This window comes from Dendrobates tinctorius, unplaced genomic scaffold (genome assembly GCF_039654945.1).
Source record: "Dendrobates tinctorius isolate UK_male_01 unplaced genomic scaffold, ASM3965494v1 ptg000230l, whole genome shotgun sequence".
Taxonomy (NCBI): Eukaryota; Metazoa; Chordata; class Amphibia; order Anura; family Dendrobatidae; genus Dendrobates; species Dendrobates tinctorius.
In genome coordinates, this window is record NW_027361897.1 from 300,267 (window position 1) to 327,350 (window position 27,084).

General features: G+C 42.2%; 1 protein-coding gene across 2 annotated transcripts in view; it reads right to left on the reverse strand.

Moving 5' to 3' along the window:
- Window positions 1-27,084, reverse strand: part of CNNM2 (cyclin and CBS domain divalent metal cation transport mediator 2) — a 151,150-nt gene that overhangs the window by 6,268 nt on the left and 117,798 nt on the right. The window contains exons 2-7 of one of the 2 annotated variants that reach the window (XM_073555748.1): window positions 23,784-23,927; window positions 21,089-21,226; window positions 18,613-18,782; window positions 16,964-17,057; window positions 10,678-10,740; window positions 3,768-3,952 (exon numbers count right to left, since the gene is read on the reverse strand). In XM_073555748.1, the coding sequence (XP_073411849.1) occupies window positions 3,768-3,952; window positions 10,678-10,740; window positions 16,964-17,057; window positions 18,613-18,782; window positions 21,089-21,226; window positions 23,784-23,927 (794 nt within the window). The remainder of the gene's footprint in view (window positions 1-3,767; window positions 3,953-10,677; window positions 10,741-16,963; window positions 17,058-18,612; window positions 18,783-21,088; window positions 21,227-23,783; window positions 23,928-27,084) is intronic. The other variant, XM_073555749.1, reaches the window with a different exon arrangement.

Below are 27,084 nucleotides of genomic sequence, written 5' to 3' on the forward strand. Positions count from 1 at the left end.
AATAAGGTTCAGGTCTGGAGATTGGGCTGGCCATGACAGGTATTTCGTGTGGTGGTCCTTCATCCACACATTGACTGACCTAGCTGTGTGGCATGGCGCATTATCCTGCTGGAAAAACCAGTCCTCAGAGTTGGGGAACATTGCCTGAGCAGAAGGAATCAACTGTTTTTCCAGGATAACCTTGCATGTGGCTTGATTCATACGTCCTTTGCAAAGATTAACCTGCCCAATTCCAGCCTTGCTGAAGCATCCCCAGATCATCACCAATCCTCCACCAAATTTCACAGTGGGTGCAATTGTGGCTTGTACACCTCTCCAGGTCTCCGTCTAACCATTAGACCAGGTGTTGGGCAAAGCTGAAAATTAGACTCATCAGAGAAAATTACCTTACTCCAGTCCTCTGTGGTCCAATCCTTAAGGTCTTTTTCAAACTTCAGCCTGGCTCTTCTTTGCTTCTCATTGATGAAAGGCTTTTTTTCTAGCTTTACATGACTAGAGACTTGCCTCTAGGAGCCTGTTACGATTTGTTCATGCCGTGCACTTCACCCCAGCTGCCATTTGCCATTCCTTATGTAGGTCACTTGATGTCATTCTGCGGTTGCTGAGTGACATTCGAGTAAGATCATAGAATCGTAGAGTTGGAAGGGACCTCCTGGGCCATCTGGTCCAACCCCCTGCTCAAAGCAGGATTCGCTAAATCATCCCAGTTAGATGTCTGTCCAGCCTCTGTTTGAAGACTTCCATTGAAGGAGAACTCACCACTTCTCGTGGCAGCCTGTTCCACTCATTGATCACTCTAACTGTCAAAAAGTTTTTTCTAATATCTAATCTGTGTCTCCTCCCATTCAGCTTCATCCCATTGCTTCTAGTCTTTCCTTGTGCAAATGAGAATAAAGTTGATCCTTCTACAATGTGACAGCCCTTTAGATATTTGTAGACAGCTATTAAGTCTCCTCTCAGTCTTCTCTTTTGCAAACTAAGCATTCCCAAATCCTGCAACCTTTCCTCATAAGACAGGGTTTGCAGACCGGTCACCATTCTGGTCGCTCTTTTCTGAACTTGCTCCAGTTTGTTGATGTCTTTTTTAAAATGTGGTGCCCAAAATTGGACACAATATTCCAGATGAGGTCTGACCAAAGAGGAGTAGAGGGAAATAATTACTTCACGTGATCTAGACTGTATGCTTCTGTTAATACATCCTAGAATTGCATTTGCCTTTTTTGCTGCTGCATCACACTGTTGACTCATATTCAGTCTGTGATCTATTAGTATACCCAAGTCTTTTTCACATGTGCTGTCACTTAGCCCTATTCCTCCCATTCTATATATGCTTTTTTCATTTTTATTGCCCAGATGTAGTACTTTGCATTTCTCCCTGTTAAAAACCATTCTGTTAGTTGCTGCCCACTTCTCCAGTTTATTTAAATCTTTTTGAATCCTCTCTCTCTCTTCTCTAGTATTAGCTATCCCTCCTAGCTTTGTGTCATCAGCAAATTTAATCAGTTTACCCTCAATTCCTTCATCTAAATCGTTGATAAAGATGTTGAACAATACAGGGCCCAGGACAGAGCCCTGTGGTACCCCACTTGAGACATTCTTCCAACTGGATGTGCAGCCATTTACGACCACTCTTTGGGTCCGATCACTAAGCCAGTTATGAATCCACCTAACAGTTGCCTTGTCCATTCCATGGGACGGTCATCCCAGTCATTGGAGAGTCGTTTTTGTCCTCTGCCGGTCGGTAGCTTTGTTGTCCCCCATGTCTGCCGCTTGACCTTGTTGTAATCGACTGCAGTCTTAGAAATTTTAAGGATGGAGGTAACATGACGCTTACTGTATCCCTCTGCTAGTAAAGCCAGAATTGAGCCCTTGTTTTCATCACTCAAGACTTTTCTTTTCAACTCCTTTGGCATGATTAAAAGTTATTTTATCATTCCTATTACTTTTGGGACATTACTAGCACTTGTTTTGCCATCCAGCTTGTCCTATTGCAAGAGGATTGTGAACACCACAGCAGGGTTTTTTTTATACTTTCCTTCATTAAATAAGATTTGGTTCAAGTGATCAGCTAATCAGAAGCACATTAAGTAGAATGATGTGTACTCTGGTTGGAATTCAACTGACACTGGAATGGAATGTGATTATGTACAAAAGAGAAAAAAAGTGATGGCACTCACCGTTCTGTCGTGAAAATTCTTTATTGATTAAAAGGCATTGGCATGGGAGGAACGTACAGAGAGTGGACGACGGCTGTTTCACGCACTTGCGCTTCAACGGGTCTTGAGGCTCCCGTGCCAATGCCTTTTAATCAATAAAGAATTTTCACGACAGAATGGTGAGTGCCATCACTTTTTTCTCTTTTGTACATAATCAAATTACATGTTTGCTTTTCTGGATTGAGCACCCGTTCGGACGGTAGTTTGGCGGTCGGTCCAGGTGTGTGATTTTGGACTTGAATAGCAGTCATGGAACTGCTTAGGGGTTAAGGAGCAGTGCCGAATCTTCTGTCTCTTCTATTTATTTTGACTGGAATGGAATGGCTGTCAGACATGTAGAGAAGCTGATTTTTATAAAACTGTGCAGTGGTCTCTTAATTTTTGCCAGAGCTGTATATATCACTTAGGATATAAAAACTGCTGTATGTATAGCAGAGCATACACAGACTGCAGTATACATGACAATATACACTGAGACTGCTGTATACATCTCATAGGACACAGACTACTAAATACATTGCATAGTAGACACAAACTCTGCTGTATACTTCAGGAGACAGCAGCTGTGTGTCACTGATCTATCACTGGCTCCCATTAGATAGAAGCAAGGGCAATTCAATGAAAGTCTGGCACTGGGTGTAATGAAGTCTGCATGAGATGAACAATATCAAAGATGAAGAAAGAATCAAAACAGCAGAAAACCAAGGCATGGCACAACAACTGAAACTAGTACACACAAGGCATGCAGAGAAGCTTCTACATTATCTTTTAATAATAGCCTACATGCTATAGTATGTAGGCAGAAAGAAATGTTGTCTTGACTGGTAAAGATGCCTCTATCCTTTACTCCAAAAACCATCCTTTACTCATTCTCCCACCCAGCCCAGCCTTCATCCCATTCTAAGTAGTCTCTATGCCCATTCCCCCACCCAAAATGTCTTTACATATTCCCCTAACTAGAAGGTGCTACTCTTTACCTTACCAGTAGTGATTCTACCCATTCTCCCCTTGTAAAAGTCGCTCTATACCCATTTCCTCTCCCAAAAGTTCCTCTAATCATACCCCCACCACTCCGTAACGGCACTATCCATTCCTCCTCTCAAGTTGCTCTACCCATTCCCACAGCTAGTAGTCGCTCTATTACTCAACTTCAAATACATTGATACTTTCCCCTAACCACGTAGTAGTCTACATGCCTCACTTAGTAGACCCTGGACATATTCACACACCCAGTAGTCACTGTAGCCAAAACCCCCCAGTAGTCCCCCTATTCTTCCCCCCACCAAGTGGCCAAATCACCACACTATCAGTTTAGAATTGATCATCTAACTATCCTTCCATCCGTCAGACCATGTCCATTTCTCCCCCCAACTATACCTCTATCCATTCCTCTAATACTCTATTCTTCTGTCCATTACTGTTCCAGTTACTTAGTATCCATCTGCTGATAATATAGTGTAACAATGACTTGTGTGTGATCATACAAAGTATGCAACAATATACATCAAAGATCAATCTGTGAATGTAAAGAACAGGAAAAAGATATCATACCTTGACAAACTGCATGTCTGTTATGGCTCTCACAGAATAATCGGGAATATATACTTGCAAAAACGAAGCATTTAGCTGGTTGTTACTATTCCCCAATGTTGGTGTGACAGCATCGATTCGATCACTTCTATTTAGGGAGTCTGAATGATTTAGTCCACAGGGGCGAGGGGGCGACTTATTCTCCGCTACCAGAGAGTAAAGAAAATGATAATTTAAATATTGCAGTTAAAAAAAGTTTTGATTTTGCAGTAAGTAATAAAAATGCCTTAAAACATACTCTCTCATATTAATTATGGTGATCCTAATTGACCTAAAATGGAAAAGGTTTATACTGATTTCATGTCAGATATTGAGAAAAACATGCATGTGTGTCTTTTTATATAGTGTATGTAAACTTCTAGTTTCAACTGTAGATAGTGTACTTACCATGTTAGATTAGCTGTATAATCCTTTGGAAAAGTTTAACCTCAATCTCTGCCCGCCTAGCCAGATTTACAGCTCCTCACTGCACTTCCTCCATGCTGAAATCTCACACTGCTCTGTGCAAGATGCAGATGTCAAGTCAGGATGGTTGGGTAGAGCTTTAATAGACCTGGACTCATGAACTCTCTCACTCTTTAGCTGGAGTCATAAAATGCTCAATTTAAAAGCTGAATTATGTAGTGATGGAAAGAAAGTACACCAGTCTCACCAGGTTTAAGAGCTCTACTTAATAAATATATGTAAAATACATTGGTGACATCTGGTGACAAATCCGCTTTAATAAATGTCTCCCAACATAAATACATAAAAAAAGAACTGTTATATTCTGCTACAGACAACATTGAGCTTTACATTTTCTAACAAACATCCAAATATTTATAAGGCTTTTATAAGGTTTTTTTATGAGGCTTTTATAAAATATTTATTAGGAAAACTATAAAAAAACAATGACATAAAAGTTCATTAAAAAAGTGATTGATCCTAAGGTTTTTACAGTGCTACTGCCTAATCGTTGCAGGTCTTAGTGCAAATACAGTTGTGGCCAAAAGTATTGACACCCCTGCAATTCTGTCAGATAATACTCAGTTTCTTCCTGAAAATGATTGCAAACACAAATTCTTTGGTATTATTATCTTCATTTGATTTGTCTTAAATGAAAAAATATATAATTCCACACCAAACATAAAAAAGAGGGTGGACAAAAGTATTGGCACTGTTTGAAAAATCATGTGATGCTTCTCTAATTTGTGTAATTAACAGCACCTGTAACTTACCTGTGGCACCTAACAGGTGTTGGCAATAACTAAATCACACTTGCAGCCAGTTGACATGGATTAAAGTTGACTCAACCTCTGTCCTGTGTCCTTGTGTGTACCACATTGAACATGGAGAAAAGAAAGAAGACCAAAGAACTGTCTGAGGACTTGAGAAACCAAATTGTGAGGAAGCATGAGCAATCTCAAGGCTACAAGTCCATCTCCAAAGACTTGAATGTTCCTGTGTCTACCGTGCGCAGTGTCATCAAGAAGTTTAAAGCCCATGGCACTGTGGCTAACCTCCCTAGATGTGGACGGAAAAGAAAAATTGACAAGAGATTTCAACGCAAGATTGTGAGGATGTTAGATAAAGAACCTCGACTAACATCCAAACAAGTTCAAGCTGCCCTGCAGTCCGAGGGTACAACAGTGTCAACCCGTACTATCCATCGGCGTCTGAATGAAAAGGGACTGTATGGTAGGAGACCCAGGAAGATCCCACTTCTTACCCCGAGACATAAAAAAGCCAGGCTGGAGTTTGCCAAAACTTACCTGAAAAAGCCTAAAACGTTTTGGAAGAATGTTCTCTGGTCAGATGAGACAAAAGTAGAGCTTTTTGGGCAAAGGCATCAACATAGAGTTTACAGGAGAAAAAAAGAGGCATTCAAAGAAAAGAACACGGTCCCTACAGTCAAACATGGCGGAGGTTCCCTGATGTTTTGGGGTCGCTTTGCTGCCTCTGGCACTGGACTGCTTGACCGTGTGCATGGCATTATGAAGTCTGAAGACTACCAACAAATTTTGCAGCATAATGTAGGGCCCAGTGTGAGAAAGCTGGGTCTCCCTCAGAGGTCATGGGTCTTCCAGCAGGACAATGACCCAAAACACACTTCAAAAAGCACTAGAAAATGGTTTGAGAGAAAGCACTGGAGACTTCTAAGGTGGCCAGCAATGAGTCCAGACCTGAATCCCATAGAACACCTGTGGAGAGATCTAAAAATGGCAGTTTGGAGAAGGCACCCTTCTAATATCAGGGACCTGGAGCAGTTTGCCAAAGAAGAATGGTCTAAAATTCCAGCAGAGCATTGTAAGAAACTCATTGATGGTTACCGGAAGCGGTTGGTTGCAGTTATTTTGGCTAAAGGTTGTGCAACCAAGTATTAGGCTGAGAGTGCCAATACTTTTGTCTGGCCCATTTTTGGAGTTTTGTGTGAAATGATCAATATTTTGCTTCATTCTCTTTTGTGTTTTTTCATTTAAGACAAATTAAATGAAGATAATACCAAAGAATTTGTGACTGCAATCATTTTCAGGAAGAAACTGAGACAGAATTGCAGAGGTGTCAATACTTTTGGCCACAACTGTAGTTCTCATTTCAGTTCAGACTTCAGTAACAGAAAGAGTAAAGAGGAGGTTAGGGTGGAGGACGCGACATAGTGACCGTTGCAATACATCTGCAACAACCAAATTAGCGGGTGAAGGTTGAATGTAAGGCGATGCTCATACCGATTTTTCTTCCTTTTTTTTTTTATTAAAGGATCCTCTCAAAAATCCTCTTCAAAACCCTGGAAACTGTTCCAATACATTTCTGTAGTAATCCACTATGCTATATATATAAGGCGTTTTTTCTCCTTGCAAAAGTGCTTCAGGAAACACTACAGGAAAACTCCTCCAAAAATTCCCCAAAACTACAATTTACTGCGAGTTCAGTTTGAAAAAGTCACTCGAGAGTCCTTGGCTCCTCAATCTAAAAAGGTAGGTGCCACAACATATTTCTTTTGTAATGTCCAAGGTCATGTCACTGCCTTTGCCTTGATAAGGGCTCCGGAGCGGAGCCTGCATCTTTCCCTGCATATGGCAGCTGATCTAATCAACTGTCATGTGCCTTTAACAGCTGCGGATCGATATGCAATCCACCCACGGCTGTTAACCAGTTAAACGCAGATTTCATCAAACAAGGTATCATTGTAGTCAGTATAATGGCGCCGACCTGACACTGTCTGTAGGTTACCGAGCACAATCCTACTGTCAGGTTCCCTTTAAAGCATCTATGTGTTGTTACAAGATCATCCGTTCATGTAATTCTACAATTTCCCAGCAGAGGTCACTGTGGAGGAAACATATGGCCAGATGTATTAGGGAGGAGCGATCACTTCAGCGATCACCAGCTTCTTTTTAGAATATAGGTTGTCTTTTTGGGAGAGCCTTGTCTTAACCAACCTGTACCCAAAGTAATAATATATCTACGTATCTGAATATGCTTTGAAGGTCAGATCTTGAAAGGCATTTTGCAATTATAGTAATTTAAAGTTAACATTTGATCACTTTTACGTAAACTGAAAGAAAACAGCTGCAGATTATTCCTCCATTTTTAATTAAAGAGAGATTATTGCACGGTTAGGAAAAAAAATCTGGCAAATTGTCAAAATCCCTGGGGGACAATAACTTTAAGCGCCAGGAATGTGACAATTTTGAGTCGTCCAGGAGAAAGAAACCAGAAATGTCACATGTGTGTTCACAGGGACACTATACTCAAAATGTGGAATTGCTTTTGTAGACAACATTTGTAAAATTAATTTTTAGCAGAGGAAACTAGAGGCAATTTGTATTAAAGACAGTTGTGAATAAGAAAAGATTCTAGGTGGCCTTGTGTATGTAGCTTGCTTGGCTATGTTCTGAACTCTCAGAGGTGAATGGAGAGAGTGGCACACGAGCAGCCACTTCTAGATTTCAGGTAGCGCATGAGGTGGCCTTCTCTTTGAGATAGGGACACCATCATCAGACACGTATGGAATATTCGGTAGATATGCTATAAATGTTCAGGATGGAAATAACCCTTTAAAACGAATGATATGATGACCAAGCATAGACTGACATGGTTATTATTCTGCTAGTGATGTCAAAACTGACTGTGATGTCAGCAGCATTCTGGTGTCACCATGGTCATGGCTTTCAAGATGATCACAGTTGTGCCATTGATAAAAAGGACTAGTTAGTTACTAAAAAAAAAATGAATTGAGTTGAGTTAGGGTACCGTTACACTAAGCGACGCACCAGCGATCCCGACAGCGATACGACATGGTAAGGATCGCTGGTGCTTCGCTAAATAGTCGCTAGTAAGCTGTCAAACAGACAGATCTACTCAGCGACGCAGCAACGATCCGGCGATCACACAGCAGCAATTCTGACGACTCACGCCTGCGTCCCTGAGTTCTGAGTCGCCAAAGCGGCCGTTCGTTGGCGACAAACACAGTGATGCATGCTGGCCAGCGGGACGCCGGCAATCAAAAAATGGCCCAGGACATTCGAGCACGATCAGCGACATCGGAGCGGGGGGGGTTGGGGGGGGGCGGGTGCTCGCCGCTATGTGTCACATGTAGCGAGATCACTGGCGAGGTCGCTGTTGCGTCACAAAACCTGTGACGTTTTAGCGATCTCGCTATGTGAGACGGGGCCTTTAGATACCTTGTAAAAAAAAAACAAAACAAGCTCCCCTGATTCTGCCGCTCTTTTCTGTTTCTTAGGGAGTGCACTTTCTCCCTTCCCTCCTACATACTGCCAATCACAACTCGGCGGCGTCTGAGACTGCCAGATCAGTTGCCAAGCTGTGATAGGCAGAGTCTGGGAGGGAGTGATGAAAGTGTACACCCCCAGAGATACAGCGGGTGCGGAAAGTATTCCGACCCCTTTAAATTTTTCACTCTTTGTTTCATTGCAGCCATTTGGTGAATTCAAAAAAGTTAATCTTTTTTCTCATTAATGTACACTCTGCACCCCATCTTGACTGGAAAAAAAACACAGACATGTAGACATTTTTGCTAATTTATTAAAAAAGAAAAACTGAAATATCACATGGCCATAAGTATTCAGACCCTTTGCTCAGCATTGAGTAGTAGCAGCCTTTTGAGCTGGTACAGCCATGAGTCTTCTTGGGAATGATGCAACACGTTTTTCACACCTGGATTTGGGGATCCTCTGCCATTCTTCCTTGCAGATCCTCTCCAATTCCGTCAGGTTGGATGGTGAACATTAGTGGACAGCCATTTTCAGGTCTCTCCAGAGATGCTCAATTGGGTTTAGGTCAGGGCTCTGGCTGGGCAGTCAAGAATGGTCACAGAGTTGTTCTGAAGCCACTCCTTTGTTATTTTAGCTGTGTGCTTAGGGTTATTGTCTTGTTGGAAGGTGAACCTTCAGCCAAGTCTGAGGTCCAGAGCACTCTGGAAGAGGTTTTCATCCAGGATATCGCTGTACTTGGCCGCATTCATGTTTCCTTAAATGGCAACCAATCGTCCTGCCCGTGCAGCTGAAAAACACCCCCATAGCATGATGCTGCCACCACTATGTTTCACTGTTGGGATTGTATTGGGCAGGTGATGAGCAGTGCCTGGTTTTCTCCATACATACCTCGCAGAATTATTAACAAAAAGTTCTCTCTTTGTCTCATCAGACCAGAGAATCTTATTTCTTATAGTCTGGGAGTCCTTCATGTGTTTTTTTTTTTAGAAAACTCTATGTGGGCTTTCATATGTCTGGCACTGAGGAGAGGCTTCCGTCGGGCCGCTGTGCCATAAAGGCCCAACTGGTGGAGAGCTGCAGTGTTAGTTGAGTTTGTGGAACTTTCTCCCATCTCCCTACTGCATCTGTGGAGCTCAACCACAGTGATCTTGGGGTTCTTCTTTACCTCTCTCACCAAGGCTCTTCTCTCACGATTGCTCAGTTTGGCTGGACGGCCAGGTCTAGGAAGACTTCTGGTGGGCCCTAACTTCTTCCATATAAGGATTATGGAGGCCACTGTGCTCTTAGGAACCTTGAGTACCGCAGAAATTATTTTGTAACCTTGGCCAGATGTGTGCTTTGCCATAATTCTGTCTCTGAGCTCCTTGGCCAGTTCCTTTCACCTAATGATTCTCATTTGGTCTGACATGCACTGTGAGCTGTGAGGTCTTATATAGACAGGTGTGTGCCTTTACAAATCAAGTCCTATCAGTTTAAGTAAACCCAGCTGGACTCCAATGAAGGAGTAGAACCATCTCAAGGAGCATCACAAGGAAATGGACAGCATGTGACTTAAATATATGAGTGTCTGAGCAAAGGGTCTGAATACTTATGACCATGTGATATTTCAGCTTTTCTTTTAATAAATTTGCAAAAGTTTTTACATCTCATTTTTTTTCAGTCAAGATGGGGTGCAGAGTGTACATTAATGAGAAAAAAAATGAACTTTTTTGAATTTACCAAATGGCTGCAAAGAAACAAAGAGTTAAAAATTTAAAGGGGTTGGAATACTTTCCGTACCCACTGTAACTACAAAGAAATGCCTTGTTGGTCTACAAAGTAGAGATTTCACATACTGCGCTCGAAAAGCAACAAATATGAATATCTCAGTAAAGGAGCGGTGCAGTGAAAGTCAGAAAAGAGCGACAGAATCAGGGGAGCTCAGGTGGTTTTACAAGATGGCCAAGTGACAGGTCCTTAAGTAACTCGTGATCATACATTGTTGGGTCCCAATAAGTATTCCATTACCATCTCCTGTACCTTAGAAAGCGATGTAATACCATTTCAGATGAGCTGTCATTTTTGGAAAATGGGAAGGGAATGGAAAGTCCAAAGAAAATGTGCAAGCAAAGAGTGTATAGACAAAGAATAAGTGAAGAGAAGCATGCATGATTTACCTGGAGAACCAGCTAACGATTCTGTTCTGCTGACAACAAAGGTACGAGACAGGGACAAGGGAACTGTAATCAAGGAAAGAAGAGATAAGGAACCATAACGAGAGAACAAGAGGGAAACTGTCTACACCAGGACCTCAAGTGAAAAGCCACCTTCCCAAGGAAGCCAAAATATGGAGGCAATGACGAAGATCTCTCCAATTATGCAACTAGGGAACGACTGTTACAGGAGCCCGGTCTTCCACTATACAGAAGGGGTCATCGTCTTGTGAGTGATGGTGCAACTGGTGTAGAAGGCTCCACACAGGAGGAGGAAAATTGTCAAATTACCAAACATGCAATCATATATCCGACATCACATTTACGGTCTCATCATCATTATTACTACATTAGTTTAGCTTGAACAATATGCCAGTTTTGTGCACTGTGATGATTAAAATATGTGCAAAGTAACGCAGAGGTTCCTCATACGTAGATATCAATTCAGATGTATGGACAATAGAAAAGATCGGGGAGAAACAAAAATAGACATTACATTAGGTTTCCAGATTCAAGGAAGTGATGGTTAAAGGGAACTTGTCAGGTCCCAACTGTTCCGAACCGGTACAGGACTAGTCTGGCGAGGCATCTTTTCCCCTGGATTAGTCCTGCTTCGGATCTTTAGATCAGGGGGACATGATAGAAAGCAGGTACACGGTGCTTGTCATGGCAGGACTGCAGGCACTCACACGCATGAGAAAGATTTCCATTAGTTTTGCCTTAATGAATACTGTATGCAGCGATCGGTGCAAGGCTAGAGGATCTGAGACAGGACTAGTCCTGGAAGACTCCTTGCTGTCCTAGTCCTGCTTTATTTGCATATGGGTGAAAAGCTGCAGAAAAAAAGTTGATTTTTACAAGTCAAAATTGTTAGTGTATATTGTAAAGCACCTTACCAGAATATTCACGTCTGCCTCCATAACTGCATAGCAGCGGTTCGAGGCAATTGAGGGGACCTGACGGTATCCCTATAATCGCCGTATACCGTAAATTAAATGTTCTGAAACTTATGATAATACTTTATCTTTCACTTCTTCCACAATGAATTGACATTCAGAAGCTGCACACATTTAGGCTCGGTTCACATGCTCAGTTGTCATCTGTTTCTAACAGATCCAGTATTTAATATACAGAAAAAAATTAGTGGATCAACTATAGTGATGAGCGGAAGTGCTCGGATAAAGTGTTCTCTCAGCATGCTCGGGTGCTAACAGTGACTTTGGTGTGCTCGAATAATTGTTTTAGTCCCTGCACCTGCATGTCGCATGGCTGTTCGACTGTCGCAACACATGCAGGGATTGCCCGTTTGTTGAACCCATTGATTACTTTGGAAGTATAAAATATAAAAACCACGTTAAGTTAAATGACAATAACAGAACAGTCTGATGAGTCAATATTTTCCTATAATATTATCATGCATTATAATATGTACAAATAAATAAATCATGAAATTAGGAAAGTGCTGCGAATAATAAGTGAGATATAGTTAGACACACACAAAAGAGAAGGGACAACGATCCATATCCAGGACTAGTAGGTGACCGGTCCCTCATCAGGGCAGAGGGAAAAGGCTGAGCTCAGAGAATCCTATTCATTTAGTGACTATCTATTTTATTTTTTTATGCCCATCCTTCTGGAGAATGTCTGTTAGAGCAGACCTGTCAGCACTGCTGACCTTCCTGTTGTAGTACATCGCCGTCCACATGTAATAACTACATGGATCTTTTCTTACATACATTGTGTTGTGCAATTTCTCTTATTCCTCCTGGAAATAGATAAATAAATGGACAATGGCGCATCAGGATTCCCTCGTCAAGGAAGTGGGGTCATGCACGTTCAGCAATAGATAGAAGGAAAAGTTTCTCCTCAATGAACCACCAAGTTGGAGTAGGGAAAGATATAGGCCATGCAATGCTTCCTGGGAAATAAAATATGCAAATAGCCTTTTTTTTTTTTTTTTACAGAGGAAGAGAACAGGAGCTATATTGCATTATAGGATTTCTACATCCAATAAATGGCACTATCGACTCTTTAAAGGGAACCGGTCACTTGATGCATGCTGCCCCAACTACAAGCAGCATGAATAAGGGCCTTGGTGTGCAATTGCAGCAAGCTATATATTTCACAAAAACATCAGCTAGAAGCGATTGACTGGTCTCTCCCATACCGAGAGATCTGTCAATCACCGGGAGCAGCGCCAGACTAGTCTCGCCTCTGACTATGACTTTAACTATATTTTCCCCGATATGCCCTCCTGTTTCAAGAGAAAAATATATCTTGCTGCAATTGTGCAGCCCGGCTCTGATTCATGTTGCCAATCATTTGGGCAGCATGAATCTAATGACAAGTTACCTTTAAAGTGTGTAACCGCATGACTTCTAAAATAAAGCCAAACCACAGCCTCTATTTGGATACAGCTGTTTCAGGGTTTTTGCCCCTCATCAGTGCACTAGAAGTAGCACTGGCTGTCTGAACATGCTGGGAGCTAAAGTTTTTTTAACAGCTGGCTGAGAGCCATAGGTTGGAAATTCCTTATCGATAAATGGAAGATGTTTTTACATATTGTTAGTCCTAGTCTGACAGATTGCTTATTTTTCTGGTGGGCCTTCAAAGGAGAATAGAAAAGTACAAAAAGAATCGCAGAAGGCTTGTGTAGCACGGTACGGTGAGATATAGATATATACTGTTCTGGCAAAAATTAAGAGACCACTGCAAAATTTTTTGTCTGATTTTTCTCTTTATAGGTATATTTTTGAGTAAAATGTAAATTGCTCTTTTATTCTATAAACGACAGACAACATGTCTTCGGATTTTCAAGCACTAAATTTTGTATTTATTTTCAGAAAATGAGAAATGGTCAAAATGACAAAAAATTGCAGTGCTTGTAGACCTCAAATAATGCTAAGAAAACAAGTTCATAATCATTTAGAAACAATACTAATGTTTTAACTCAGGAAGAGTTCAGAAATCAATATTTTGTGGAATACCCATGATTGTTAATCACAGCTTTCACGCGTCTTGGCATGCTTTCCACCAGTCTTTCACACTGCTTTTGGGTGACCTTATGCCATTCCTGGTACAAAAATGTAAGCAGTTCTTCTTTGTTTGATGGCTTGTGACTATCCATCTTCCTCTTGATTACATTCCAGAGGTTTTCAATGGGGTTCAGGTCTGGAGATTGGGCTGGCCATGACAGGGATTTGATGTGGTGGTCCTTCATCCACACATTGATTGACCTAGCTGTGTGGTATGGTGCATTGTCCTGCTAGAAAATCCAGTCCTCAGAGTTGGGGAACATTGCCTGAGCAGAAGGAAACAATTGTTTTTCCAGGATAATCGTGTATGCGGCTTGATTCATACGTCCTTCGCAAAGATTAACCTGCCCAATTCCAGCCTTGCTGAAGCATCCCCAGATCATCACCGATCCTCCACCAAATTTCACAGTGGGTGCATGACACTGTGGCTTGTACGCCTCTCCAGGTCTCCGTCTAACCATTAGACGACCAGGTGTTGGGAAAAGATGAAAATTAGACTCATGAGAGAAGATTACCTTACTCCAGTCCTCTATGGTCCAATCCTTATGGTCTTTGGCAAACTTCAACCTGGCTCATCTTTGCTTCTCATTGATGAAAGGCTTTTTTCTAGCTTTACATGACTTGAGGCCTGCCTTAGGAGCCTGTTACGAACTGTTCTTGTCATGCACTTCACCCCAGCTGCCATTTGCCATAACTTTTGTAGGACACCTGATGTCATCCTGCGTTTGCTGAGCGACATTCGAATAAGATGACGGTCGGAATTCAACTGACACTGGAATGGAATGGCTGTCAGACATGTAGAGATGCTGATTTTTATAAAACTGTGCAGTGGTCTCTTAATTTTTGCCAGAGCTGTATATTTATATTTATTTATTTTTTTCATACAGAGCCATACACACTTTAAAAAGCCGTGTCCATTTACAAAAGTCTCTAACAATAAAAAGAAAGTGAAAAAATAAATACCCAATAATAAAAATCAACTACACTGCTGAGGACTTTGTTAACCATTTATTTGCTTGCCTTCCTTCTCAAGCTTTTGCAATCATGATCACCATGGCAAGCAGCATTATTAGACCGTTTGACGTTATGACTTTCACTTTTCGGCTTTGTTGCTTTTTATATGACCACAGCCATTAATTCTTTGCTTCTGTTCTGGAATGAATGTGTACGCAATGTTCACCACAAGATGGCGCTACGTCACTCTCAGAAAGAGTCCTACTAACTTTACCTCTAGGCACAGAAAATAACACAGTAATTATTGCATTGTTCATAGTAAATGAGGTGAGCATGATCTGCCTGAAATGATGTTTAACTTGCTTTTTAGGCCTTAAGAATTTCATGATTTCAAGAAGAAGTACCATACGTCCGCAGGCTTTTCCACTACTCTGGTAAAGAAAAGGACGTTCTGAGAAGTTCTGCGCTGTACATACCTTCATACCTTCTTTTCAAGCTTCAGGAAACTTACTTAACATAATTTTCCTAATTTTTACTTTTTTTTTTATTAGTTCCTGTGAAACCTGAATCTGTGAAGACTTTTACAATGCAACAAGGCATTGTATTAGATGCACACACACACACACACTAATAATATAATATATATAGTCTCTGATCTCCTGAAAAGTTGGGCTTCATGGGTGTACAAACATAGCAGAATCAGGTTCCTGGCCGATGAACATCAGAAAGCGCATCTTCCCTCAACTTCCAACCTCTTCAGTGCTGTTGTTAGGATCAACAGTTACATTTAAGGGGTTAAACGGCTGCAGCTAGGGTCGATCAAAAGACTCAGTGGCGGCTATACAATGTAGCTGGTGCCTGTGCTCCGTAGAGCGGATTCACCTCCTGTACACATTCATTCCATCACTTATTAAGAAAGCATAAGTAAATTTCAGTATAAAATGACATTTTATCACACTGCTTTCTTGCAGATTTATCATGGACTGGATTTTGCAGGCAACGTGACGCGTTTTGCAGGAGGATAACAAATAGTGATGTATTCAGCACTTCCCCAGGAGGGCACATTCATACCAATAAGTAAAATCCATCTGGAGGAAAATTGAACACTTTTATAGGATTAGCATTAAGGCTGTGTGCACACGTAGCGTTGTTTTTGCGTTTTCGCAGTGTTTTTTAACGCGCGATTTTGCCGCAAAAACGCAAAAAAAGTATCCCATGCAATCCTATGGAATTCTGCACATGCTGTGCTAATGCTGCGTATTTTTCCGCGGCGGAATCGCATCACGGAAAAATACGCAGCATGTTCATTCTTTGTGTGGAATTGCAGGAAAATCCGCACACATAGGAATGCATTGTTCCGCTTACGTTCCGCATGTGGCTGTGGCCACCATGCGGAAAATGTGCGGATGACACCCAGGGTCTGGAGGAGAGGAGATTCTCCTCTAGGCTCTGGGTACCATATCCCTGTAAAAATAAGAATTAAAATAAAAAGTCGTGATATTATCACCTTCTGGCGTCCCTCCCAGCGTCACCAGGCCTCAGCGATGCTCCCGGCAAATCCTGTTCCCAGCGATGCCTTGCAACCATGACCTTTGATGACGTCACAGTCTCACGAGACCGCTACGGTATCACGAGACTGCGACGTCAAAGGTCATTGTCGCAAGGCATCGCTGGGAACGGGACCTGCCGGGAGCATCGCGAGGATCGGGAACGCTGCGTGGGACGCAGTAAGGTGAGAATATCACGATTTTTAATTTTTTTTTTTTAATTATTTTTAACTTTATATCTTTTTACTACTGATGCCGCATAGGCAGCCTCAATAGTAAAAAGTTGGTCACACTTGTCAAACACTGTGCTTGACGCGTGCGACCAACCTGTCAATCAGTTTTCCAAGCGATGCTACAGATCTCTTGCAAAATGCTAGTTAAAACGCAGGAAATACGTGTAAATTACACGAGGAATTCTAGCGTATTTCCCGCGGCAGGGAGTTGCGGAATTCCTGTGGAAATTTCCATGGCAATTCCGCAACGTGTGCACATAGCCTTACAGTCCAATAGACATCAGGTGTGTCCAGCGGAAGGGTGAGGGTAAAAAATTACTTTTAATAGATACAAGTAAAAAATGTCCAAATATATGGTGTCCAGCACTAAATACACACTGGCTTTGAGCCTAGAAACGATCGACGAGTTTTGACTTTACGTCTTAGCCATGATCTGCTTTTTCCTCTATATATAGCATTAACAGTGGTGAAAAGAAGATACCTGGTGATGCAGTGAGAGACATCACTCCGTAGTAAGAAAAGGCACCGGCTTCAAATTTCATCCCTTCCTTCCCGGCTTCCACTTCCACTTTCCCCTGTAGATAAACATTAGTTATATTTCTTATGACACTCCATATTGTTTCGCACAACTGCATGGAGACACTTACGTAGAGGGGTAATCCAGCCCCATGTCAGTAAGTAGAGCGAGTCACACTTGTGTACTAACCCTCCACTCACATGGGGGATACGGGACCTCAGTTCTCAAGATCAGTGGGAAGATCACAGCTGTTAGACCCCCATTATACATTTAAACATGTGGATGTTGGAACAGACTCTTTCTTCTGTTCTGTTTTGCTTATTGTGTTGTCTTGGTTCTCTTTAAAGGGTTACAATTAATAAATCATTAAATTTGAGAGAGAAAAAAAAGTGTATTGATCCCAGACTTAAAAATTAGCTCCATTACAGTAGTGTTTGTCTGGGCATATGATATTAATGTGTACAGTGTTCAATGTGTAGCAGCCGCAGCCAGGTCCAACAGAGCAGATCCTAGGCAGAATTACACTGAAGCCGCAGAAGACGCTGCATAATGAATGGAGTTGTCCTGTCCCATTCCATCAGAGACTTGAGCAGAGAACAGCTAATATGTGGGAGCGTCACATATCGGATCCCCACAATGTGTTTTCGTTGACCAATCATATGCATCAATGTCATAAGCCCATAGGTCATGTGCGGCACCCCACTGCCGGACGTTATAGGACAGTTCACAACAAAAAGAACAGGAACAGGTCTGTAGCATTCTGCAGCCGGCAGCACACATTTAACCCCGTCACGACCTACAACATATAGGTAAGTCATAGCTCATGTGTCCCCGTTTGATGTGGGCTCCGGCGCTGAGCCCGCATCTTTTCCAGCACATGACAGCTGTGACCGGCGTTCATAGCAGATGATGATTTTTGTGGCCTCCGGCTGAAGTCCTGCAATCAGAAGATTGCAGCTTCACGTCTCCTAAGGGAACTATTGAAGCCAGTTGAAAGAAAAGAGTTTTAAAAACAGGAAAAAATAATAATAATATATATATATATATTAGTGTGAAGTTGCACTTCTTTTAGCAATTTCACCACACTTGGAATTCTTTTCCAGTTTTCCAGTACACGATATGGTAAAATCAGTGGTGTCTTTCAAAAGTACAACTCGTCCCGTAAAAAACAAGTTCCCATAAAAAAAGTTATACCTCTGGGATGAAGGGGAGCAAAAAATGAAAACGCAAAAACAGGAAGTCCCAAGGTGGTGAAGGGGCTAAAGGAAATGTAATTTGCAACGCTGATCAAAGTGTCTACACCCGGCTGCCATCGGATCAGAATAAAATCTTTAGACAGCAAGATCTAGCAGTCTTCTTGGGCGCTGAGATCTGTGCTACAGTGCTGCTGCCAGGTGTCATTTCACAATATGGATAAGCTATCCTACGGATCGGTAACCACTATGTCGTCCTCCATGGACAATAACACAACCATCCCGGTGGAGCCTTCAGCTACTTGAATGACCAATGGATTTTTATGCTTTGTAGAGAGGTAATAAATCACAGAATGACTAGGAGGCGTGCAGTTTCTGCAATACTTTACATAACGTGAGGATCGCAGCAACAAGTCTGACCTGTAAAACCAGCACGAAGTAATCCACCGGCTTATTCCGCTGGTAGAGGTAGTATTCAGGAGACCTCTTGTTCCTGTCATCGAACTTTAGCTCCTGGATGACATTGGGATGTTTGAGCAGCCTCAGAAGAATCTTCTCTGACATCTGAGAGGGGCTAAAAGCGTCCACTTCTACAGGGGAAACAATGCATGATTAATCACTGCACACCGGAGAACAGAGGAACAACATCTGCAGGCAGAGGAACCGGTTGATCGCGGGAAATTGCTTAAAAAGGACCCAGCAGCTTTCTTGACCTGTTTGTCTTAAGACCACAGAAAACAAGAATTCTGGAGCACCTAATTTTTATTTATTCTTTTAAACCGCTCTTCAGTTACTCCTCCTGGCAATTTATTAATAAGATGAAAGCTGGGGGTTAATGTCGCCCTTGCCAATAAAGTGTTGTCCCTATACAGTCAGACACTGTGATTGCGTAGTGTCAGTGTGTCTGGATGCCTTCCAGGGATATGGTAACACCCAATTGGCAATATATTAATGGATTTCCAGGAGGAATAACAGGGGAAAAACAGCACAACATTCTAAAACTATAGCTTCAGAATGGCTCAGAGGAAGACAAAAATGTCCTAAAACCGGTAGATCATATACATAGGCCTGTGATGGACACCATAAAGGGGCAACTGCTACTCATTAGGGGTCCCAATGTGTCACGTGGCTGCTGCAGCCAAGGAGCGGCCGCGCATCAATATTGTCAGCGTGGATGTCAGTCCTGACAAAATAGCAGAGGCTGCAGCCAAACAATGGCCGCCCATCGGCTGCAACCTGTACACGACACAAGTCACTTTCCAGGACCAATGGTGGCAACACTGCTGGGACGGCACTGCTGTGGGAGGAGAGTTTACATTGCTTTTTATGTTTTTATTATGGTCCTGATTTGATTAACCGGGTTGACCAGTAGTGGACAACCCCTTTAAGATTATAGGCCCAGACAATTCCTTTAAATGATCTGGACACGTAGTAAGGGCACTTTGATCTGTGGAAAAGCTCAGCAGAATGAGAGACAGGTTTATTACAAAAGTTTCAGTAAAACTTGCAATTTGGTAATTGAAATCCTTCATGTCTATATGTACAGGAGTCCAGTGGGCGGAGCCATTTGTGACTGACATCTAGTTCTGTATGCGCAGGCATACAGAGATCACCAATCACAGAGTAGGTCTCATACATACAAATACCATTGACTTAAAATTATTAAAACATAAGGGTCCAGTGGGCGGTCCTACTACCTATTGATATCCATATGTGCAGGGAAAACTACCAATCACTGAGTGGGGCCGCCCACATGACTCCTATACATACAAACACCATGGATTTAAATAAAATATATGAGTCATGACCTACTAGTTATTGGTAGTCTTTTCCCAATATGACTGGGCATATAGAGATGGATATCAATCACTACCAGGACCGCCCACTGGACTCATTTTTATTTAAATCCATGGTGTTTGTATGCATTGGAGTCATGTCGGCAGGCCTACTAGGTGATTGGCAGTTTTCCCTGCGCATACGGCCATCAATCTCTAGTAGGACCACCCACTGGCCTCGTACATACAAACACCATGGATTTAAATGAATAAAATATTAAAGAGTCAAGTGGGCGGTCCTACTAGCGATTGATATCCATCTCTGTATGTGCAGGGAAACGTACCAAATCACCGATTAGGGTCACCCACATGATTCCTATACAAACACCACCGATTCTAAAAAATAAAATCGGAGTCCAGTGGGCGGTCCTACTAGCGATTGATAGCCATCTCTGTATGTTCAGGGAAACGTACCAAATCACCGATAAGGGTCACCCACATGACTCCTATACAAACACCATTGATTCAAATAAAACAATCGGAGTCCAGTGGGCGGTCATACTACCGATATGAATCCATCTCTGTATGCCCGGTCATACAGGAAAGACTCACAATCACTAGTAGGCCCGCCCACTGGACTCACACATACAAACACCAGAGATTTCAATGACTAATGTTACTGAAACTTTTCCCATAAAATGTCTTTTCCCATAAAACGTCTATCAGTCTGACCAGCTCTGTAACGTCCTGCCCGCAGATCGGAGGCCAGTTTCAACAGGACAGGTTACTTTTAAAGGTATATGATGCAAACTTCCCAGTCACCAATGGTCATCGCCTGCTAAAACAATGTGAAAGATGCCAAAAATGTGCTAGACACTAATGCCATTCATTGTTCTCATCACCCCCTGCTCTTTTTTAGCACTTTTTTTTCTTCCCTTCTATTATGGAAAAGTGTGACCCCGCGGCAGGCCTGCCTCGGGCAGAGGAGCTCGCCACTACTGCACAGAAGAAGTGAGAGCAGAGCCCGTGTGCACAGAGGTGAGGGTGGGCACGGCTCCAGCTGGATCCGGGGGCCGGTGTGGAGCTTGTCCGTGGTCTCACGCTGCGATAAGCCCACTCGCCTGTTGCTAGGAAGCGGTGCATAGCCAGGAGAAGCTGAGGGGAGATTTTAACCTTCATCTCGTTGTCCGTTTGCTTAAAAGCCGAGAAATCTTGTTTTCTCTCTCGATGTGTGATTTTCTTTTTTGTTCTGTTATCGGCTAATGGAAAAAAAAACAAAAAAAAAATCAAATGTGTTATCCGGGAGATGCAGCGACACAATATACGTGATCATAAATGGACAGCAGAGACAAAATCAACATTCAGGATAATAAAAAGTGCAGCATGAAGGCCGTGTTCAAACTACGTCGTCATCCGCCATACACTACAAGGGGCAGCCGTGTTCACACTACGTCGTCATCCGCCATAACTACAAGGGGCAGCCGTGTTCACACTACGTCGTCATCCGCCATACACTACAAGGGGCAGCCGTGTTCACACTATGTCGTCATCCGCCATACACTACAAGGGGCAGCCGTGCTCACACTACGTCGTCATCCGCCATACACTACAAGGGGCAGCCGTGTTCACACTACGTCGTCATCCGCCATACACTACAAGGGGCAGCCGTGTTCACACTACGTCGTCATCCGCCATACACTACAAGGGGCAGCCGTGTTCACACTACGTCGTCATCCGCCATACACTACAAGGGGCAGCCGTGTTCACACTACGTCGTCATCCGCCATACACTACAAGGGGCAGCGTTCCCAGGACATGAGCACAACACATAGTAAAATCAAAGAGGAAAAAAAGGGATAAACCAGATATTAAAGGGATCCAGTCAGCACAAAATGACTGTTCAAACTAAGCCCAGCGTGCACCTTTGGCTTGGCTGGACCACTCAGTGCTACTTGGTTTCTTTCACCGGTTTAGGTTTACAGAATCCAGGGGAGGGCGGAGATGGTGAGCAAATAAGTAGGGGAGAAGGTGCACTGCGCTGCTCGGCCACACCAAGGGTGCGCAAGGCGCCTGTGCTTGGTTTGAACAGTCATTTTGGAACGACAGATTTCCTCTGACCCATCCATACCTTTAAAAACCACCAGTGCAGCAAGCAAACTCCTCAATTAAACCCAAGACCCTCAGGGAAGCACAGCCTAACCCCTCCAAATCATTGACCACCAAGAAAGCAGACAAACCTTCCCACTACTCTAGACCGCTAGGGAAGCAAACATTGACCTCTTCATTTCCTTGAACCACACTGAAAGCAGACACTTAATCCCTCCATATTCTTAAACTACTCCATTATCCTTAGACTTACAAGTAAAGCAAGAACTAACTTGATAATACATTTTCCTAAAGTGTAGACTGGCAAACACTAAACCCATGAACTACACTAGACCACCAGGGAAGTCTGAGATTAATCTAAAGCCATGGTTTCCTTTATGATATACAAGTTTGCATGGCAGTAATAAAGTCCAGCGTGTCATAGCGTAAAACAAACTGCATACATGATTAAATGGCTTTTCAAAATCAATACACCAGTCTCATTAGGTCAAAACAATCTATGCCAGAACGGCTATCTAATCTTGATACGATATTAAAATGAGCACGTTATGAGTCCCAGATATAGAGTGAGAGCTCATGAGTCCAAGTGTATTTAACGGCCTTGTTCACTACTAGGACACCCCCTTCTGATACTCCATGCTGGGCCCAGATAAAATAAGAAAGCCTATACTCCCCTCCTGTGCCGGCGCTGTTCCAGCGGTGTCAGCCCTCGCCCTTCCCTTAGGTCCCGTGCAGTTGCTGTGACACGTGACCCAGAGCACGATCAGCGCTGCTGTTACGGTCTCCGTCTTCCGACAAATCGAACATGAAGAGGAAGTCTGGACTGCAGCTGATCGCTGACTCCCTCTTCATGTTCAATTCAACAGGAAACGGGGACAGTCGAGGTCACGTGTCACACAACCGCACGGGAGCTCCGGGAGTGCGAGGGCTGACACCGCTGGAACAGCGCCAGCACGGGAGGGGACTGTGAGCTTTTCTTATTTTTATTGGGGGCATAAGAGGGGTATGACAAGGAGTTGTCCTAGAAGAGGTCAACTTCTTTAAAGACTCACTCCCAATAAAGTTGATTTATTCATTAGCGCATTTTGCTTAATTTCTCAGTGACGTCATCACAATTGTAAAGAGCCGGCTAGGTCTATTGCTGTGTCTCTGACCCGGAAGTCTCATTCACAATGTGAGTCTATGAGATCTCGTTCTGACGCTGCACAGGCTTACATTGTAAAAGTCTCTTTTGGGTCCGGACCCGGAGGAGTCTGCAGAGCGGTGATATCACTGAGAAGAGGAGAAGAAAGGTGCTGGACACCGGAGAGGGCAGCGGAAGGGAAGTATATTAATACCCTCACTACATTACATGCCCATATACACACATTTAACAAGCAAAACTTAATAGCAATGCTTCTTTAATTGCCTCCCATGCAGTCTGACCGAGAGCTGCAGCTTGTACAGAGCAGTGTGAGATCTCCGCAGCAGGGAGGAGGGACACTGAAGAGTTGTCAATCAGGCTCGGTAGGGAGAGATTAAATGTAAAATGTAAAAAAAAAAAGCATTATACAGCCATTCTATTGTGGATAGTAAAAGTAAGTACACCAGCTCTAAAGTTTATTTAATAATGTGTGCAGTCTTTATCATGATATCCGGTGACAGATCAGCTTAAAAAAAAAAGAAAAAAAAGAAAAAACATAGCCAATACGGTAAACACATTAAACTCACTGTATAAATCCGTTTCATCTAGGATTTCAGATTTGATAATTTCTTCTATAACATCTTCCAAGGTAACAATTCCAAGGACTTCATAAAATGGGTCCCCTTCTCCTTCATTGTTCACCCGCTGTACTATTGCCAGGTGGGATTTGCCTAGTAAAATACAAAATACTGATAAGGATCTCTCCAATTCTGAATTGATAAAAAAGGCGCAATACAAGAAAAAAAAAAAAAAAAAAAGACAGCATTGCGTTACAAGAGCTTACGATCTAAAATGACAATATATGACATTACAAGGAAAGGAGAAAAGTAATAAGCAATGCAAAGGAAGTCTTATAAAAATAAATCCAAAAAATCCAATTTGAGAGGCCGGAGGTTACTATGTCACAATGAGGTATTGTGTTCTTGAGTGTGAGTGCAGAACTGGATGGTTATGGATCAGTGATGTCCGAACTGTGACTCTCCCACTATAAGCAGTCAGTGTAAGTTTTACAACAGCGATGCATTCAGCATATAAAAATGTCTGACACATGCAGGTCTCACGTCTAGGACCCCCTTTAAAGGGTACTTTGTATTTGATGGCAGATTTGCCATGAATTTCACCTTTTGCCTTATAAATATTTAGGGCCCTGATTCAAAGCTTATGCTAAAATTCTGGCTTCAAGTCGTTTTGAAAAGTCTCAAAATTTTCTCGCAACATGGAGTTGTGCAATAATGAAAACGTTGCAACTCTTGACTGTTTGACATCAGTTTTTCCCTGCTTTGTCAAAATGGGCAGAGCTGTGGTGGGACGAGGGTGCGATGCCACAACTGGACTAATTCATGACAAGTTTTAGCAATCCTTACACCAGAAATCATACTCTAGTCCCATGACTGGAGTACTTGTCAGTCAGGCCTGATCTTAATGAATCAGGCACCAGCATGCCTCCTCATCAAGAACAATGCCAGTATTTATGAATCGGGGTCTAAGTTCCCAGAATGAGTTTTTGGTACTGTGTCTTTTTATTGCGCGCCGTACAGTTTTAACAAAAGGGGATGGGATTTACAGAAATCTCATGTGCACAGTTTTGCTTTTTGTTTTTTTTTACGATGCATTAACTGACCTGCGGTTCATTTTTGAGAATCCGAAACATATCAATTTCTCTCGCAAATAAACTGAACTTTAAGTGTGGGTTTTCCCCATAGAATCACAGCAGATGGAAAAAGTCCCCAGGTAAAAAAAAAAAAAAAAAACGAAAAAAATCATAATCCGCACATGACCATATCAATAAAGTTATGACAAAGCAAAATACCGAGAAGTATTAAAAACAGCTTCATTTCACACATGACATACCAAAAAGAGAAAAAAAAAGCAGCATTAAAAATAGAATAAAAATGTTTGAAACACTCAAAAGGGTAATGGAAAAATAAAACTCAAGTAAACAAATGTACCTAATAGTTGCAAAAAAAAAAAATCTTCCTTATCAAAACCTTGCTAAACACTCACCATGGGAAAGTAAGAGGTTGAAATCTGCAGAGAAAATCTGTAACAATAATGGGAAAAAAAATGGACTGCAATTCTGGGGAATTTAACATTTGTGCTCATTTTTTTCTACCAAACTTAATGTCACAGGCTTTATTCTGTACAAAACGTCAAGGATTTCACAATAATAATATGAACCAACAATTTTATGTTATTGTTTTACATACCATGTTAGAGAATTCGGAGTATATAAACCAAATCTGGCATTCCGGGACCTCCTCTACTCATATCAAGATTATCCAAAGCTGAGAAGACAACTTTTGAACTGGAGGACCCAATATGTCAATGCCTCATTTCTCCTCTAGAGGTGCTGCAGGAGAAGGTAAGCAGCTGCTATAAGCTTCCCTCACTGATTACAGCTCATTACTGGCGGTGGACAATCTGCGGTTGTGTTCTTGTTAGGAAGCACATCTGACAATAGGAGACTGATGTTAAATTAAAGGCGTTTTCTACTTTGGACAAAATGTCAGGTCAACTGAAAAATGCTTCATAATTCAGCGATCGGAAGCCTAAGGCTATGTGCACACGGTGCGGATTCTGCTGCGGATACGCAGCAGTTTCTGCTGCGTTGTACAGTACCATTCTTTGCAATGGTAAAACCAAAAACGCTGTGCACATGCTGCGGATTTGCTGCGTGTTACAATCCGCAGCATGTCAATTCTTTGTGCGGATTCCGTTGCGGTTTCAAACCTTCACCATTGTGAGGTGTGAAACCGCAGGGCTAATCCGCAGGTAAACCACAGGTATTTTGACCTGCGGATTTTCCCAAATCCGCGGGGACAAATCCGCAGCACCTAAACTACGTGTGCACATAGCCTAAAGCTGCACATATGATAGCGGTCTTACTGTTGTCAGATATTTCTTTTCCAGTCTGGGCAAGATGGACATCAGGGCTACTACTCATCTCCATGAAACTCACTTATCTGGTCAAGAAGAACATGGTTACCAAGTGGAAAAACAACAAAACAAGAAAGTTGACGAGAAATTCTTCGCCGACCATTCTATTATTTCTATGAAAAGTCATCACAGCCTCATAAATAGTGTACATGAAAACTAAAGACTTTCCCGCACCATGCCAAGAAAGTAAAGCCTTGCGTCCCGTCTGTGAAGACCTGCCATGTACGGCATTCAACCAAAATAGCAGGACATTTTCCAACATGGAAGGAAAAACTAAAATAAGTTTGTGCGCCCTGCGACAAAAATATACTGTACAAGGCTGAAATAGCCCAAATGTAAAACCATCCAGGGACCAAAGCCCTCTCTGTGTCCAGCCGATCTAAACAATGAGGGTAACGCAATAAATACAATTTTCCCATGGTCTGTCGTAAGTGGTTAAAAATTCTTGGTGAACGCTGTTTGCTGAAAGTTGAAATTCTTTTAGCTATTCTCAGCTTGTGATCATTTAAAAGGAATTTTCCAAAGCAGGGTCTAATATTAGACTTAAAATGAAGTTTCCATTTCGCTCCAGTTATATTCTCACCAAAGTAACTGCTATGTAATCTGATTGTCTTGGAGCCACTCATTTATATGCAGATAGACATACTTTACATACCAGCCCAACACCAAAACACCAGAAATTAGAGGGGCTAGGGTTTAATCATCGAGGCAAGAAATACGACAGCAGCGCAAATAGATTGAGAAAAAAGTTCACATTTTATTAATATTTAGCTTAAAAAAAAAAAATTGAAAAACTTACGGTGGAAATTGCCAAGCCCCTACTATTCTATTCCTAAACTCAGTTACTTAGTTTCTGAAGCAATTAGAAGAGTAACACTATCCTGTGACTGT